The sequence below is a fragment of the Apus apus genome, chromosome Z (genome assembly GCF_020740795.1).
Source record: "Apus apus isolate bApuApu2 chromosome Z, bApuApu2.pri.cur, whole genome shotgun sequence".
NCBI lineage: Eukaryota > Metazoa > Chordata > Aves > Apodiformes > Apodidae > Apus > Apus apus.
The window spans coordinates 31,071,571-31,089,205 of record NC_067312.1 but is presented as its reverse complement, the minus strand read 5'-3'; the positions used below and the strand labels follow the sequence as shown (position 1 = coordinate 31,089,205).

Below are 17,635 nucleotides of genomic sequence, written 5' to 3'. Positions count from 1 at the left end.
TTATGATATAATACAGAAAGGTATGGAAAAAGAAGTTAACAGATAACTGTGTTATGTGAATATTTACTGGAAGGTCCATGTTTCATGGCATTCTTATATTCTAATGGGGCATGGTTTCTGTTGGGGAGATGTGAGTGAAAGGCAACAATAATAAAACAAGAGAAAGACAGTGAGAAAACTAAAAGGGGAAAAGAAAAACCGTTCTCACTGGCCAAGCAGAAAGACAAGTGTGTTCAGCCTTCAGCATCCACTCTAGTAGTGCAGTCAGTTCCCCCGTCATACTTTTCCCACAGTAACTCTGTATTTTCTCAAAACATACCCAAACTTCTCATGGGTTATTCCTACTTACAATGCTGTTGTCATTGCTGGGAGTATGTGTCGACAGGGGAAGGAGCTACATAGCTGGTTGATTGCTGAGCTTTATGCAAACACATTAATGAGTCCTGTAGTGTAAACTAGAAGCTACAGCCAAATGTAGAAATCAGGAAAGGGGAGAAAGAATGGGTGATGCTTACATCAGTGGCAGTCACTGCCTTTGGGTACATAACACTATCAAGGTTTGCAAGTATGAGTCCAGGAGCATGTCATGGGAAAAAGACTGCCACAGGCATTCTGAGCTATGCTGTCCTGGGAATTTGTGTGAAGGGGTAGGGAGCTGCAGGTGCGAGGCAGGCTACAAGATTGCAGGTGAAAAGCCCTTAGCAATTCAAAAAGCTAAGGTAGCTAAGGTGATGTGCAGCATGTGGTAAACAATGCCATGAATACAGAGGATCAAGAGCAGTTCAGAAAGAGAGAAAGAGACTAGAGAGGAGGAAAGGACATTTATCATCCAGAAAAGTTTTTAAATCAGTAAAAGTATCTTATGTAGGTAACTGGTAATTACTGATAAGTCATGTTTTTACCTGTGTAAGCTTGTAAGAGGGGGGAATGTGTCATAAAACCTAATGCTGTACGATGTTGGAATTGATGCTTCTTTTGACATGCTTGGTTACGTATAATTGCAGTCATTACATAACTTGTTGAACCTCTTGGCAACAGTCATCCCTTTCTGGAGGTGTATTGAAGTATATATATATATATATATATGTATACTTATATATATATATGTATTTCTTCTTTTCTGTTTCATCAATTCTTAAAAATAGAGTGGCCTTTTTGCAGTTTAAACATTGTGTTGCATTCTAATTAGAGAATAATTTTTCCCCATGTAAATTCAACCTACATTAACACCACAGCATGTACGTACTTGATGGCAATTGTTACATAGCGGAGGGTAATTTTATGACAAATTTTAATTTCATCTTGAGTCTACCATCCTTGCCTAGTCTAGACAGCAACAGTTGTTTGGAATTAAGCATATGAAATTTTGCATATTTCTTATTTAATTGTTTCTAATAGAATAAATTCGCTATTAAGTAGCATCAGTGCTAAGTAAAAATCTGATCCTAATAAACCACCCATTGCAGAAGATGTACTTAAACACTTAAGAGTTTTATCTTAATACTGCAGGCCAGAGGCAGCCACTGTCTAGAAAGAGGTTTTGATGTAACTAAACAAAATTTTACCAATTGTCTCCAATAATTGCTCTGTAGAGTTTTGAGCTAACTTCAGCCTCGGCTGACTGCACCCTAAAAAAATCACTGATACAGTAATCACCTTCAAAAAGCATTAGCATTCAGCAGCAATACATTCCCTGAGTGTAATGAGAGATCAGACAATCTAGTCAATGGATTTTCTATGCATTCAGTGCTTATGGCTGCATACTTTTTGTGCATAATTGATCTCATTTTGTGTTCATAGAACAAGTGAGTTTGATGCACTCAGTGAAGAGCATTAGAGACCAGCTATCCAGTACATAGTTCAGTTTCAATCATAAAGTCTGCAGGTCTATGAATATGGCATTCCAGTTACCTCTTCTCCTAATACAGTAGCAACATGTAATGTAACTAATTGTATTGATGGTGAGGCAGCAGTGGGAATCCTTGTGTGGGAAAATAGTCTGATGACATTTCATTGCTTTCTTTTTGCTTATTTTTCTTGCTATCATTTTTATATAGCATATTTTAATATCAGGAGACCAAGTGAAATTTCTGACATGAAATGTAAACACTGCTACATACCATTAGAGATTAATCTTCACTAATTTTGTTTCTCTTTTTCCTTTTATTCCTTTTTGATTGCTTTTGTGTCTTGGCAGCCTGATCATTATTCCTGCTGCAAAGCAAGATCATTTCTCTCTGGGACTTCATCTGTTTTCTATCTCCAGTCATCATTTCTGTTTAGCTTGCTTTTTTCATTATGCAGTACTGCAGTTTGATATCAGCCTTTCTGACCTGAACTGCATAGATAAAGATGGGGATTTTAATTGCATCTGCAGAAACAAAATTGTTTCATTAGCATGTGTTAGATGTCTGAGTAACTTCAGCTTTGAGAATGTACATACTTCACAGCTGAGTACATCAAATGAAGATGTTACAGTAAATTCATTATTCATTTTTTTGCCTAAAAGGAAGCTGCAGAAAAAGAGAATCTCTTTCACTTACAACCTTTCACAATTTGTTGTTTTTTTATGAAATATCATCACCTGAATTTCACTTGATCTAAACCATACTAAAGGGAGAAAGTAAGTCACAACTTTCAACTATCATTCACATAATTAATATCAAAAAAGGGTTATACACATTGGCAGTGAATGGAGCAGTGTTGGTAACGTATTTGTCACATACAAATGAAATGTTTAATCTAAATGAAATAAAGGAATGATATTGAAGGTTGCAAATAAGGGAAAAATGAAAGCAGTTTTGTGTTAGACTAAGGAAACACGTAAAGAATTAACATGCAATGTCTCTCTTCGCCACTCCTCTGTCTTCCCTCTGCCCTTGACAGGTCAGATTTTCTGTGACAGATGGAGAATCTTACTCTATAGCAAAAGATAGTATTACCTCAAGCAGGAAACATTTAGTTCTGCCTCCTGTTTCAGACTAGGATACTGTGGTGAATCATCCACTTGAAAGAGAATTCCATCCTTTCTTTCTTTGCTATATAAGTCCTTATTTTGAATACAATTCTATGTTGTTTTGGAACAAAAAAATATTTATCTAGCTTCACTGGCAGTATTTTCTGTGTTGGGATCATAGTGCTTAGGATTAGAATCTTCCATCAGAAAAGTCATATCAGGTCAAAGCTAAATGTTAATATAATTACTCAAGGAAGTCTTTAGTTTTCTTACTGATACTATCAGCTTTGTTAAAATTTGATAATGACTAAGTGAATACATGAGGAGTCTACAGTTGTGGCATTTTGTTGACAGAATCCAGAAACTCATTTGACTGTCAGGAAGTGGATATCATCCTCAGTGTTATGACCCAAGAACATATTAAAATATAAGTATAAAATAATCATCCTGCTTTGTCCAATTTTAACATCTTGAATCCTGAATTTTCTCTTGGGAGGGGTATTTAGAAACAAACCCAGTAGAAAAGTCACATATCCTTTCTCAGATTTTGTTCCCCAATATTGAAATAGGTGGGACTATTTGCATGGGTCCTCTATAAGTTCCGTAAGAACATCTGAAGATAGCTAAATTCCTTGGACTTAGCTTCTCTCAACTGGTCACTAATATCTGAGAGAGTCAGGAGAGCTGTCACTGTCCCCAGAATGCCAGGTGGACCTTTCCTGAGGTTTCTGGAAAGCTAAATAGGTAATTCTCTTTTTCCCAGTGAAATGCAACAGAACTGAATCTCGAAGTCTTTCAACTCACTTTTTGTAGATTCATAGACTATCTCATAGAGATCAGATGACAGTAGAAATATCAAGTAGGTAACAAAGTATGACTTGAAAGTGGAAACTGTAGTAAACTAATTTTGGGGTTTTGTTTTGTTTGGTAGGTTGTTGGGGTTTTTTTTTAAGTAGTGAGACACATTTAGTTGATTCAGGGAATCTTTTCTTTGGATTCAAGTAGCACAGAAACCAAAACATCTCAGTAAACACAGTCAAAAGTGTAATTGTACCTTGGTACTCTTTAGGAAGAATATCTTTGCTGGACACCAAAGATTTCTAAGTTTTACTATAGGCACAGAAAACATAAAAACAGGTTTCAAAAGAACTCTAAATTCTTCTACTCAAAATGCACAAACTGCTAACATTTTTAATTAATCTTCATTTGCTGATGGTAGAATAGGCACTGATATGTAATATAACTGAGACAAAGGAATAGCACGTGCACAACAGTAAGTAATAAGCAAAGAAAATTAAGAAAACTTTGTTTTCTTGGCTGTATGAAATGCATTAAGATCTGTCAGACAAATACAGGCTGTGCAGCAGAGTTTTGTATGATTCTGATTAAAGTTGTTTTCCATTTGTTGTGCAGGGCTTCAGCAGCCAATTTCAGATCTTTCCTCCTGAGTACATTTTGACAGATAATACTGGAGATATTACCTGTCAAAATACTGGATTGAAAATAAGTGGCAGTAAGATATCTTCACTAATTTGAGCAGAAAAGTCATCAATACATGCACTTAGCAATTCATTACAGATTATATCAATATTCTCCCAAATGCACCTGTATTCTACGTTATTTAGACATAATATAATTAATTTGTGCATAAGAGCTGTGGTGATGGGTATAGACTGGCACAGGTATGTACAAATGTGGGGGTTTAAAGTTGTGAAATATGTATTTAAACATAGGAAATTAAAAATTTTAGCTATGTTTTCCATCAACTAGAAAAATATACATCTTTATCTCCTACTAAGTAAGTTAATATCTCTCCAGACATATTAGCAGATAGGATATGTGTTGCAAATAGCATTCTTTCATGCTGAATTGTGTTGTTGTACTAAAGAATGAAATGTGAAGTTTTGTCATTGTTCAATCCCTGATTTTAACAACAACCAGTAACTCCTGTACCAGTAATCTACACTCAGATTTTTATTTCACTTGTTTAGCACTCTCAACATGCTATTAGTCAGAAAAAGAATGAATGAGAGTGCTAGTGGAAAAAAAAAAAAAAAAAGTAATGTAGACCATGTGTTCACCAGATTTACAAAAATAAAAATAAAAATGTGTAGGTTTGTGGCTTTTTTTCACTGCAACAGGATGTCATGGCCATAGTCCAAGAATTCCTGCAACACTGTATGAGCTGAAATCACCAGTTACCATGTCAGAATTGTAGAGCTCAACCATATGGCTGTTCATTATGGTAGTGTTCTTAGAGGCACAAAGGCTGACGTGCTGCTCAGCTCTCACTGAAGCACAGTCTGTCATAGGTGCTTAATTCATTTAAGAATCTAATCCTAGAAGAAGAATACTAACATAGACTGCACGCACTAATAAAGCTTTACAGATTTCTTTTTCCAGGCATGTTACAGGCAGAAGTGCTGTGCCACCGTGCCTCAGCTAAAACTATTTGATTACCCAGTAAAATACCTGTTGAAATACCATACTATAAGCCAGGTTAATTTTTTATGAGAAGAAATGCTGTAAAACCACTATATAGGCTGAAATTAGTTTTGGCATGCCATATTCATTTTTTTCAGCTTATGCACATTTGAAGACATACAGAATGAATACCGCATGTGAAAAGATGTTGGTAGATTACAGAGAATATAAATGAGAACAATAATGATCAGAGGCTGGAGAAATGATGTATGGGGAAAGTCAAAAGGAATTTGATTTGTTGAAGACAATGAAGGAAGATGTTTTTCCAGCATATGAGCCTTCCAGCATATGAGAAGCTGTTAAAAATTTAATGGTAATCAACTGTTTTTCCTGCCTGCGGGGCTGTAGAAGGAAGAAATAAACTTTGCAGCAACGGTGATTTATGTTAAACTGTTGAAGAACTTCCAAAATACAATGCCATGAATGGAGCAAACTCCATAGGATATTTTGTGAAATGCCTTCCATTTTAAGCTTTCAATAACTGTTTACACCAGAGTCTTACCTGAAATTAGACATCAACACCTGGTACTGCCACAAGTATTTTTCAAGGCAACCATTCAGTTTTTCATTTATGATTCTGTGTCCATAAAAGAAGTGGTTTCCCTTAGCTGTTAGAGTAAACTAATACCATTTCCCTGGGGCAAGTGTACAGCAAGTGATTTAGTCAAAACCGTATTGTAACTTAGTAATTTGACTGCATTTGCTTAGTTTATTTCTTTGTGCTTGAGGTAAGACATACCTCATACAACCTCATATAATTCTTCTCTTAATACAGAGGGACTACGCCACATGTAGGGAATGGCCATTGATATTTTGAATTTGAAGTTTTTCTTGCAAAATAAAAAAAATCTGCATATTTCTTTTCAAAATGCAATGATCAGGTCATATTTGATTTAGCACTGCAATCTATTACTTCAGTGCAGGGAGTTTTTTCAAGGAATTTCAGGCTTGAAAAGGTCAGTGAATTAATTTAGTAATGTGCGAAAAAATAACCCCGCACTGCCTTATTTAGCAGATTCCTTTTGCCTCTTAATTTTTCTCAGAGCAAGAAGTCATCTACAGAGATGAGCCCTTGTCTGTCTTCTGCACTTGTATTTATTTAAAGTACATAAATAATTCTACCATTTTTATTCAGTTTTTATAAAAATAATTAAAACCAAACAGGTTTAGTCAGAGGTTTATACTAAACCTGTAGTTGCAAACTTACAGACAACGGACTACAAACAACAGCTATTACATACAATCATTTTCCATGAAAAAATGTATGTCATTCTATAGGAATTAATAAATAATAAACTATATCCTGTTTGTCAAAAATACAGCTAACCAACATAAATCATAGAGTCATAGAATCATAGAATATGCTGACTTGGAAGGGACCCATCAGGACCATCGAGTCCAACTCCTGTCCCTGTGTAAGGCACCCCAAGAATTACACCATGTGCCTGAGAGCATCATCTAAATGCTTCCTGAATTCAGGCAGGCTTGGTGCTGTGACCACTTCCCTGGGGAGCTTTTTCCAGTGTTTGACCACCCTCTGGGTTAAAAACCTTTTCCTGGTATCTAACCTAAACCTCTTCTGATTCCGCTTCCTGCCATTTTCCCAAGTCAATACCTACCCCATCTCTTCCCCTCGTGAAGAATTTGCAGTGTAGTCACCCCTCAACCTCCTCCAAGCTGAATAACCCAAGTGACCTTAGCTTCTCCTCATAAATCATCCTATCCAGATCCTTCACCATCCTTGTGGCTCTCCTTTGGATGTCATTTTTATATTGTGGTGCCCAAAATTGCATGCAGTACTCAACGTGAGGCCTTGATGCAAATTACACTGTGTCTATATTAATGGTAAAATGAAACTAGATTTACTATAATTCTATTGAACTAACTCAATTGAAAATACATCTTTTTGTCTGATTTGCAGAAGACCACAATGGCTTCTTTTAGTGTTAGGAATCTTGCAAATAAATCACCAATACTAATTAAGCACCTGCAATACTTACTTTTTCAGTGTTTCAGTAAATGGCATAAAGAAGTATTTACTTAATTCCTCTTAATAAAAAATTCCTCCATTAATCCAATTTCTAGGACTGTAGTGTGAATAAACGTCTTTAGTCACTTTGTTCCAATTCCTTATGTATAAACTAGGCTATCCTGTAACAAACTATTTCAGGTAGTTTTCCACAAATGAATGTTCATCACCTGCTTCATTGATTAGAATTTTTTCTTCTCTTTATCTAAATTACTTGTTCTCAGACTGTGATCTGTGAACTGTTAGTAATCTATGACCTATGAGCCTCAAAATAAAATTATCTGCAAGCAAAAGCTACTTAGGACTGGGGAGTTTGAAATGGTACTAAGTCTTTTTCAATAAGTACTGTGCAGACTGAGAAACCCCAAGAACACATGAGCTTCAAAGATGCATTTTGTAATTTTCCATTTTAGGGGAAACATCAGATTTTATCTTGGATTAATATGATAATTCACATTTTTATCAGAAATAATGTGCAATATTCTGGCTTTGTTTTTTTCTTAGGGTTTGTGTATTCTCACTGCATTTGGTGTGTGTCTGGCTTAGATTGATTAATGAAAACATTTTATGTTTTTTTAAATGCAGTGTATTATTCCTGGACACAGGACATCCTTCTTTTAGGTACTATATGCAAAGCTAATGAAAATAATATATTGTTATAAATAGAATGAGACTGTCTCAGTTTCACCTGTCCATCACTGAAAGCAAAATATTTACAATTATTTTACCTACATACTACTTTGCATCATGTTTTCTGATTGTTTTAGGGGTTTGATATTTGTTTTTTCATAATAGCTTTCACTGTAAGTACCATTTTTAACTAAAAAATTATTCAACCTCAGCAATTATGATAAACATATGGTTCTCTTATGTGTGATCTTATACAGAATTATTTCAGCTGAAAATATTCTAAACTATGGTATTTTGAAAATGAGGTTTCTCTGAATGAAATGTTCTGTGTCTTTTAAAATGTGATGGATAAGCTCTCTCTGTCACGTTTTTTAAATGCCTGTGAACAAAATTTCAATATATGCTTCATAAAATTTATATGAGAAATTGTATTTTCTTAGAATGCACTTGTTAGTTTTTGGTGCTATTTCTTTATCTGTGTACTAAAATTTTTTCTCAAAAAGTTCAAGTTTTTACTGAGATATTTCCATACATACTATATATGACCGTCCAAACAACAGTTTAGATGTTTGGGGGCTAAGGTGAAACAGGTCAAATATGGCAAATATTTTAAAAATTGTCTGCATTTATTGGATTAGTTCTGAGTTTAGATTCTGTACTCTGAAAGGTGAGTTGCTGAAGATATAGGCCATATTTTTAGCTACTATAAGTTGTTTTTTCTTCAGTATATCTATACTTCCTAGTATTTCTTTGTCATCTGCCACACTGAATTTACAAATACCCATTATGGAAGAAGATATTGTAAGAGTTACTACAAGAAGAACATTTCTTGTGAATTATAAAATGATTTTTTTTGTATTGGAACCTTAGTAGCTGTTGAACATTCTAACTGCACTTACTTTGAAAACCGACAATGCTATACACTCAGATATGTAATCAATGTCAGTTTTAAATGTAATAAATAATTATGTATTTTTCACTGCAGGTGAAGTGTGATCAATACTGGCCAAGCAGAGGCACAGAAACTTACGGACTAATCCAAGTAACCCTTTTAGACACAGTTGAATTGGCAACGTACTGCGTTCGTACATTTGCACTTTACAAGGTATATGTACTTACATATACTTCCAATATATTTTCAAATGTAAATGTAGGCAACTGTTCTCCTTCACTTTCCTTCTCCCTTTCTCTTCTCCTTTTCACCTGCTCCCCTCCTCCTCTTTCTTGCTTCCATCTCTCTCTCCTGACATCCTGCCCTCCTCCCTTGTTTTGCTTCCTGCCTTCCCTGCCTGAATTTCTCCCTAATTTCCCCACTCCCATCATTGTCTTTCCCTCCTTCCACTTTCCTCCCTCATTTCCTCCTAGCAGCACTGACCTATGAAACTTCTACAGACAGAGTATATCTTTTTTTTCACAGCATCAAATTTTGTAAGTTAATACAAAGCTCTTGCTATGAAAAACCATTTAAATGAATGAAATACTAGCTAAAGCTCTGTCACCTGTTGTGATGCATTATTCTGCAGTACAGTTCAAGCTCTTGCAATTTCTGAATTATGCAATTTACACTATAAGAAACATTTCCCTCCAAAGCCTAAGTTCTATTCCTCTGTGTCCCCAAATGTGATTTAAATACACTTCATTGACATATATGCTTCTGCAGTTGTTTCATTGAGAAGTGTGAATATCACATCATATACCGGTTTTGTGATGAAGTTTTTTTAATTTCATAGAATGGCTCAAGCGAGAAAAGGGAAGTGAGACAATTCCAGTTCACTGCCTGGCCTGACCATGGTGTCCCAGAACACCCAACACCATTCTTAGCTTTCCTGCGACGAGTCAAGACCTGCAACCCACCTGATGCTGGACCTATGGTTGTACATTGCAGGTGAGCCCAGAATTTCTTTCAAAGCATCTGGTGTCAAGATTACTGCTTTCTGTTTTACTGCAGTCAAAACCATCATCGTCTTTGAAACAGCCATCTGAGTCTGTCAGAGATAAAAATGTTTGCATTGCAAATCTGGAACCTGAATGTGGCACTGCCAACGTGGATGGACCAGAATTATTTTCTTTGATCTGTGCAAGAAGAATTAATTTTAGAATATCTAAAGGTCTAAAGGGAGAATGTCTGCAGAGAGAATATTTAAAAGGTGGCATGAAAAAAAAGAGGATAGTATTGATTTAAGAATATTAATATTGAAGAAAGTGTGTTTTGAGCAATGAAACAGGTTTTGAAATTATTAATTATATTGTATATGAAATTAAAACCCATGAAAATTAAAACAGATAAAGGGAATTTTTTACTGAAAACAGGTAGAAACCTTAATCTGTATTCAAGGTTAAACTCTCAGCTTAAGACTATGAGGAACTGGAGCTGCAAAGGATGTACCTGGGGAAAAGGCTGTCAGTTCCAAGGAAATGAGTGCTCCACACTGTTTAGGCTGTATAAGGTATTAATTAATTAATTAATTCTTAACAGAAAAAACAGTTCAGTGAGTAAGGAAATTAAGAGGGAAGAGATAGGGATTCTTTGGAAATCTTTGACAAGAGCAGATTTTTAAAAAGCCTTAAATTCACACTGATAAGAACATAATCAAAACATATGTGCCAGTTCTAATGTAATCAAGCTGCAAGACGGGTCCTCCTTATTCCAGGGATATATATTTTATACTTTACATAGCTTACTGCACTACCCCTTTCAAAGCAAATTCCTGAAGTCACTGATTCTTGTCAACTTCATTTTGGGATACCTTTGGTTAGTAAGGCTGAGACCTACTACCCCTGTTCACTGAAGCTACAAATGCCTAACATATTTGATAATCAGTCTTGATTTTGTCATTTGGAAACTGAGGAATAGGAATTATAAGGATTACAGTGTACCACCCCTTCTGTCTGATTCTGACTTCTTACATATTGGTAAGCCAGCCATGGAAGATGGTTATTTGAACATTTTTAAAGTTAATAAAAGAGGGTTGTGTAAATGTGGCATGAAAATAAATTTAACAGCAAAGCAAAATAAGCAGGACTTCAGTGCTAAAAGGCACAGAATGTTTAGAAAAGGTCAGAAAACATGGAAGATTATAGACATTTAATGTTTATTGAAACACCAGGATTAGGAATGTGGAGTATTTGTAAATAATAATACAAATCTGTTTTTACAGTTTGATGAATATTTTTAGAAAAGAGCCAAATCTTTTTGTATCTGTCTTTACCGGAATTTAAAATAATTTGAATATAGCCTAGAGCTATAGATTGCCTCAGCTCTAATCATCCATATAGAGCATACTTCTAAAGGTGCTACACAGTAAAGGTGTTATACTCAAAATCAAAACCAAAATTAATTGAAGAAATCAATCCTCCCACTGTGGGAAAGCTAAATTAGTATAATTACTTACATGTCTCAATTCAAAAATACACAAGTTAAATTAGTTGTTAGAGGTCATACAGCAAGGCATTGGAAAAAATGAAATAAAATACAAATCTGATTATCACTTAGTGTTACTGATGAACTGCAGTCATTTTCTCTTTGCTATTGGTTATGCATGCAAATTTCAGTGAAAGCAGTGATAAAGTTAGGTAGCATGATTTGATCTCTGTTGAGGGACTTTTTTTCCTTCTATCCAATTGATTTATTTATAGATACTGTACAATATGTATATTGTGGAAGTACATTTGTTTAAGCTCTTTGTCTTACTTATAGCTTCTTAAGACCTTAATATTTTAGGCATTTCATACCAACCTATTGTCTACAAAGCCAACTTCCAAATCTTCAATTCTTTTAGCAAGCCTTTCAAATCCCACTCTCAACAGTTTGACTATAAGCAGAACTAATGAAACCAGATTTCTTGAAAATTTATGAACTTATGTCTCTGTATTTAAAAATTTTATGTACCTATCTGAAGTTTATGAATATACTCATTAACTCATGAATGTTAATGTTCCTAGTATCTAACTGATAGGCCAGGAAGAATAAGTTACTGAAGTATTTCTTACAGTAATAAAGTAAATGTGGGTGTCTCTTTTCATGTATATTGTAGCAACATTGTATTCTGAGATTTGTATTTTATGTTGAAAGAGAGAGAGTAATCAATTTTTGCATGTTATCTATTTTTCTTAGAATCTACTTTCAGATTTTTCTCCTCTTCTCTTCTCTTCTCTTCTCTTCTCTTCTCTTCTCTTCTCTTCTCTTCTCTTCTCTTCTCTTCTCTTCTCTTCTCTTCTCTTCTCTTCTCTTCTCAGTTTATAGGCTCAATTTCTCTTTTCCTTTCTCCATTTCTCTTTTCCTTTCTCCATTTCTCCATGTCATTCTTGCCATTGTATGTCATCCTCAGTCTTTTCACTTTTTATCAGTTTTTTTTCTCTGCAGTGTCTGGACTGCTCTTTATTCCATGGATTCCTGTAATTATATTTTTATCCTTCAATTCCACTGTTTTCTCAGACTAATTGTTTTGTTTGTTGTGGGGTTTTTTTTACCATATTGCTGAACTATTTCAATGAGAAATATGTTCCTACATATCTTAGTATTTTCTCTATAGTAAGATCATAACTCTAATGGTAGCATTCTTTTTGTGATGCATCAACTTGCACTGCCTTCTCCACTGAGATATTTTATCTGGTTTTTGACAAGCTTCTTGCTTTTAATTTCTTACTTTGCTGGCCCCTATTCCACCTCTGGAGCATTTTAAAGAACTCCTTTTTTTCCTTGCTGTTTGTCTTATCTGTCCCTGTCTCCCCATTTTGAGGGAGCGTTAAGGACTCTCCTAAGTCCCTTTATATTAAAGTTCATGTACTACCATCATTCAGATATTAAAAATATTTCTTTTTTCTCCAGTAGCACAGTAACTTGTATCCTTTGTGTATGGTAGGCAGTGCTTTTACAAGGTATCCCACTGAAGGAATAATCTCAGTTTACTTCACAGCAGGGACATGGGTTTCATAGTGAGGGCTGTTAAGATAAACTGTGACAGCACTGATACTTTTTTTTTTTTCTTCCAGCACCTAAAAAACTGTCAGAGCTCAGGAAATTGTAATAATGATGTGTTATAGAAATATAAATAAAAGAGGGTTTACACTCCTAAATATATTTGGTAAAGAGAAAGAGCAGGTATGAAGAAGCTATGGAAGCATCTTTCTGCAAAGTTTTTAACACATAAAATACTGAAAAGCTAGCAGACAACAGAGAAGCTATATAAGCTAAATTCACAGAGATACTATAGGCAGTTCCTTATCACTCAAAAGCTGATCTCCTTTTCACTTTTGATTCAGGTCAACACCCAGTAAAAGCAACCGGAGTGAGTAACCCCCTATTTATTCTGTATTTATAAGTAGGAATTATAAATGAAAGGGTTAGCCCAAGCTTTTCCTGACTGCATTCTTCACATCTGCATTAATATTGACCAATAGTTGTCTTTCAATCCACTTTGCATTTGAGATTAAGAGGTTTTTCCAATTTCCTTGGTAATTTTGGCATATGGCTGTATATTCTACAGAGAGTCAAGATAGTTGGATATTCAGTTCATGAGTGTAGCCCTAGACCACTTTGCATCAAAACCTTAGTAAATTATAAGATAGTTTAATAACTTGTTCCTAGGAAATAGTTGTTGAGTGTATGAAGAATTTATGTAATATTTTACATGGTGCTTAGTATGTAAGGTGAAAACAAGTGACAACTGAAGAGCCCACTCTGTAAACATTTAAATGTATTCTATTCACATAACACTGGTGATAAAAAAAGTACATTCTTAACTAGTAAAATAAACTGTGAATGTACTATAAGTCAGTATTACGATTCAAAATTACTAGACTTTATAAGACATGTTCTGATAAATGCATGTCAAACAAATGCAAGTGAAAGTCTTCATAACAACTTCTGTGTCATTAAAGCCAAGAAAAATACATAATTATATGATCAGCATTTATGATGGCAGCAGTAATTATTTGTTACTAATGTCCATGCAATAGACATCTTTGCACATAATCTACACATCTACTTTTGATAAATAACAATTTGCTTGCCTGTGCAGTATTGAATTTTAATCTAATATAGAAATAAAAAACAGGTTGAGAAATGTCATATGTGCATTCCACCAGGCAAAGTTATTACTCGTGTAGAAAAGTTATCAGATTTTTAAACTGAAGAGGTAATTAAAATCTATTTAAAGCTATGTTATTTTTAATTAGAAAACATAGATCATTGTTGAAACACCAAACATCAAGACCTAAACTAAAATCCTAGTTTTTATTTCTGTAATCAGATACTCTGGTAAGACTACCTGTATGAAAAAGGTATAGTAGTAAAAATATAAAAGCCTAATGCCATGGCACAAAATGCTATTTTTTCCATTAAAAAGTCTATACTTTTCTGTCTATAGCCATCAGGAAAGAGAGTTTAGCAAAGCCCAAATCAAGGTGAAGTTAAATTCAGAAATACATTTTTATAGACTGCCGTGTTCTGTGATCCATGCTTGACATTATTTTCAGTGTGATAGCTGGTGGAGAAAAGCAGCTAAATCAAAACTAAAGCTTGATACTAAAACAAAACTAAAATAAAACAACAAAAAAACCCCCACAACCCAAAAAATAAAACAACAAACAAAGGAAAATAAAAGAGAAAGAAAGACAAAAACAAAACACAAAATAAATTTAGCATTCCTATTCTGTTTGTAGCTACTTTTCATAATGTGAGTTCAAATCTTGACTTTGATTTTTAAAAATAACTTGTCTGAAGATTTTTCTGTTGTGGTTGAAATACATGATGCAGGTGGATGCTTCTTCATTTACATACAGATTTTAAGATGGTATCCTTTCAGTCACTTTGCATGGAAGTTGAGTAATGCTACAATCCAACTGGTGTCTCTGCATGGCTTGCTCTAACTTGCAGAACTGATCTAGAAAAAAGGGTTTCTTTAATGAAAAAGTGCAGGCTTAAACCCTAGGATGCTTCATTGGATAGGCTGTAATGTGTGGCCCAATGATAGTGGGGAAAGCACACATTTTTGTTTGAAGTTGGATTAGTGCAGGCAAACAGGTGCTATTCAGATCACAATAAAATCACACTGGAGGGTGTTTGGAGCTTTATGCCACTATGTTTTTAAAACTTCACGGAAACTTTAGTAGTTGATTCAGTAACACTACATGAAAGCTTAACAAGTGCAGCTCCTTATGTTTGACTCTGTTTTCAGTACCAGCACCAATGGGCACATTTTTAAGGCATTTTGGGAAGTTTTGGCAGGTAGTTAATGCTGCCATTGCAAACAGAAAAGCTTAAGTATTCGGAAGAATGTGACTGTTTTAAGTAAATCTGTGTCTGAGTATACTAACAAAAGGAGTTAGCACAGTAAAGTTAATTTTCAAAAAGGAATTTCAAAAAATAGCGGAACAACATGTGATCTTCCATTTCTTAGAGCAGAATACTTAATTTTTTGTTCAGTTTTTCAGCATTAAAAAAAAATCTATCTATCTATCTATCTATCTATCTATCTATCTATCTATCTATCTATCTTTCTTATATTCTTCAGATAATTGTTTTACTTCCCCTCTATGTTTTTTGACCACTTTTGCCACATGCCTCACAGCTGCTCATTTTCTAATCCTGGCAGTGAGTAGGCTGTAGATGACTACCTGTTCTTTTCTTCAGTGAGAGGAAGAAATTCACCTCAGTATATATTCAAAAATCTCTCTAAGGAGATGCAAAAATACTAAAAACTTTTTCATCCCTTCCCTCAAAAATACTAAAAACTTCTTCATCCCTTCCCTCAGAATCTTTCGTAACTTCCATGTACAGCTGAAAGCTCTCAAGAGGAAAAGGTAGTAAATGGATTTTAGTATGACAAGTATTTTATTATCACGAATATTCTAAACTTTTGCTGCTTTCCACCTGTCTTTATCCAGCAGCTATTGACCTGCTACTATATCTAAGACTGTGGTGAGTGTAATCCATGTTCCAAAACACTGCAACACTATTTCCTCTCTAGCTGTTAGCTGTAGGTCCCGATATATCTCATTAAGACAACTTTTTTTTTCCACAGTCTTTGTTCACAAATAAAAAGCAAAGGGAGAGGAGTAAGGCGGTTGTTAGATTCTCCTCTCAAAACAATGCATAGTTGGTGACCCTGCTTAAGATGTTTACATCCTCTTAATGTAAGAATACAGCAATGAGTAAATGTCCATGTTTTTTGTTGTATTCCATTTGTATTGACCATGCAGTCAGAGTAACTGACTGGGAGTTACTTCATTTCTACATATATAAAATATACCAAGGCTTTCAGAACTTTGTGTCTTGGAAACTTGATCTCTGTTAAAGTAACTGGAACTGGATTCTCTTAATTTAGAAATTTTTGGATGGTTGTTTTGTCTTAATTTAGGTTTTGGAATTGTAGAATATACTGGAAAATGAGTCTAGAAAAAGCACTGATAAATGCTAGATGGCAGAAACAAAGACTGATGTCTCTCCGGCACACTGATTGAAGGGTTGTCAGCATAGCAAGACACTACTTGATAATCACTTGTGTAATGTGGGACACCACAGAGGGACAGGAGCTGGGGCTTGCCTTTATAATCTCACCATAAAAACTTTCGACATTGTGAAAATTTAGATTCCAAAAGCTTCACAGTTGAAGACCTTGGTTGTTTTAGACTGAAGATGACAAGGACTCACATAGAGTATTTTATGTGACAGTGTGCAGGGTCCTTAAAGAATGGCTAGGGTTACTTGATATTTTTACTTTGAATGGGAAAATACCATTCTACACAAATAGTATCTAGAAATCCTTCATGAGGTGTCAAACATGAGCAAACTGATGCTGATGGATTTAAGTTCAGTCTTAAATGAGAAACCAGTTCTACACAGCAAACAAGACTTTCCTAAAACCAGAACTGAAGCTGCTCTATGTACAATATGTGTTTCCATTGTTTAGAAGCATGAAACCTCAGTAAGTATCACGGGAGCCATTATCTAAGTTCAAAAGCATACAAATAACAAATAATAGCAGTATTTTTTATGCAGGTTCAAATAATGGAAAATGCCTAGTTGTGATCTTTTTAGTTAAATAGGTGCTATGTGTGTAAAGCCATCTTTGGTTGTCAGTTAGCCTAAGGTTCAGGGGATTATACCCCCACTACTGTTACTCAGGAGTGGATTATCTTTTGAAATCCAAAAAAGCTGCTGTGATGGTATAGGGCAAGATTTTGTTTCTGATATAAGTCAGAAATCTGTAAAGGGACATAGCTGTTACTTGATAGAATCAGTGGTCTGTCTAGGCCAGTATTCTATAACAATAGCAAATGTCAATACTTTAAGGGGAAAGTATAAAACTCCAATGTCATCAATATTTCAGTAAAGTTTTCTCCCCAGCAGCAAGTAGTTAGTAACTAGCCCTACTTCATGAGGATTTCAATTCTTTCACCCTGTTATTCCTTTTGCTACTGTAATGTTCATATTCATAGTTGGACATATGTTGTAACGAATAAAACCAGACATCCTCAGCTTTGTCTTTTCCATTGTCAGAGTATTATTCTATGACAAGTAGTTTCATACATCA

General features: G+C 34.8%; 1 protein-coding gene across 33 annotated transcripts in view; it reads left to right on the top strand.

Moving 5' to 3' along the window:
* The window catches only part of PTPRD (protein tyrosine phosphatase receptor type D), a 397,759-nt gene that overhangs the window by 340,747 nt on the left and 39,377 nt on the right, over positions 1-17,635 (top strand). For all 33 annotated transcript variants that reach the window (XM_051642281.1, XM_051642270.1, XM_051642269.1 and 30 more), the window contains 2 exons: positions 9,085-9,204; positions 9,830-9,984. In XM_051642281.1, coding sequence (XP_051498241.1) covers positions 9,085-9,204; positions 9,830-9,984 — 275 coding nt within the window. The remainder of the gene's footprint in view (positions 1-9,084; positions 9,205-9,829; positions 9,985-17,635) is intronic.